Here is a 1,248-nt window from a genome sequence, read left to right as displayed (position 1 = left end):
TCAAAAAAAAAAAATAAATATAAAAACACAAACGTAAACAACACCATTTCCGTTACCCATACACACTCTCCACCAACAACAATATAAAAAAAACATGTTGCAACATAAATAAATTCTTTAACGCGCAGCTCACTAATGAAATGCTCAAAACATGTCAACGGCAACATAGTTAAACGCCAGGTAGCGTCTGCAACATTACCTAAAGTACGCTAATTGCAACGAAAAATAAATAAAAGTGAATGTCAGTTGTAGTGATTGCCACAACTAGTGCAACAAGTGTTCGGAAAGCCGGCCAAACAACTTCAAGCAACATTTAACAATACACACCCACACTCATCACTGAAAAGCACAATGGCCTCTCTACATGCCACCAATTCATGCAGCAGCAGCAGCTGCAGTACCGCTCTGACCAACAATAAGCCGTTAACACCAACAAAAAACACAGTTAAACTATTGAATGGCAAAAGTTGCAGTGATTGTGGTGTTGTTGCTACCACAAATGCGCCAACCAACAATAACAACAGTAGTAAAAGTTACAACAATTTGAGCAGCAATGTTGAGCAGCTTTTCAATTCCGCTTTGAAGGCATTACATTTGCCACAATGTGTTGGTGGTGGCACGGCGGACAGTGGTGTTGGCGGCGGTGGCGGCAAGAAATCGCCTGGCAAAGTGAAAACAAATGGTGAAAATAAGTTGACATTGGTGGTGCAGAAGTGTGCGAAGAACATTGACATTGCCGCTGCAACGGCGGCGGATAATGATGACATTGACTATGAGCAGCACGATTTGGCGGCGCAGGAGGCGCAATCAGACGCTGACAGTGTACAACTGCGCTGCGCCTGCCCGGCTGTCCATGCAACTAGCACAGATGCGAATAATGTGAATAATAAGAATAGAACCATGACAGTTACGACCACTTTTCGCAGCAGCAGCACATCGGCGCTCATGACGGCGGGTCATATGCGACCACAAACGTTGAATGTGCACCATTTGCGCGAGACGCCATCGGATCAAACGCAGATTTTCATACGGTATGTTAAACAAAGTTATTATTTTTATACTTTTTTTTTAGTGGAGAAATAAGTTTTTTTAAAATAAAATTTTATTTTTTCTAATTTTATATTTTTTTTATTTGTTATTTGAGCCCATTCGCTTTATCTTTTTGAAAAACTGTGTAGAATTACTACTCTAAAATATTATTTATTTTTGATATCAGTTGAATGCAATTTGAATATTTAAAATGTATTA

The 1,248-nt window shown here is 39.6% G+C and overlaps 1 protein-coding gene across 1 annotated transcript in view; it reads left to right on the top strand.

The window, feature by feature from the left end:
* Positions 1-1,045, top strand: part of LOC108972701 — a gene marked incomplete at its 3' end in the record, with an annotated part of 35,870 nt that extends 34,825 nt beyond the window's left edge. The window contains exon 2 of the mRNA XM_018939417.1: positions 129-1,045. Coding sequence (XP_018794962.1) covers positions 352-1,045 — 694 coding nt within the window. The remainder of the gene's footprint in view (positions 1-128) is intronic.
* Positions 1,046-1,248: the final 203 nt, after the last annotated feature.

This window comes from Bactrocera latifrons, unplaced genomic scaffold (genome assembly GCF_001853355.1).
Source record: "Bactrocera latifrons isolate USDA-ARS-PBARC rearing strain unplaced genomic scaffold, ASM185335v1 scaffold_419, whole genome shotgun sequence".
NCBI lineage: Eukaryota > Metazoa > Arthropoda > Insecta > Diptera > Tephritidae > Bactrocera > Bactrocera latifrons.
The sequence above is the reverse complement of the archived record's forward strand: the minus strand, read 5'-3'. Positions and strand labels throughout refer to the sequence as shown.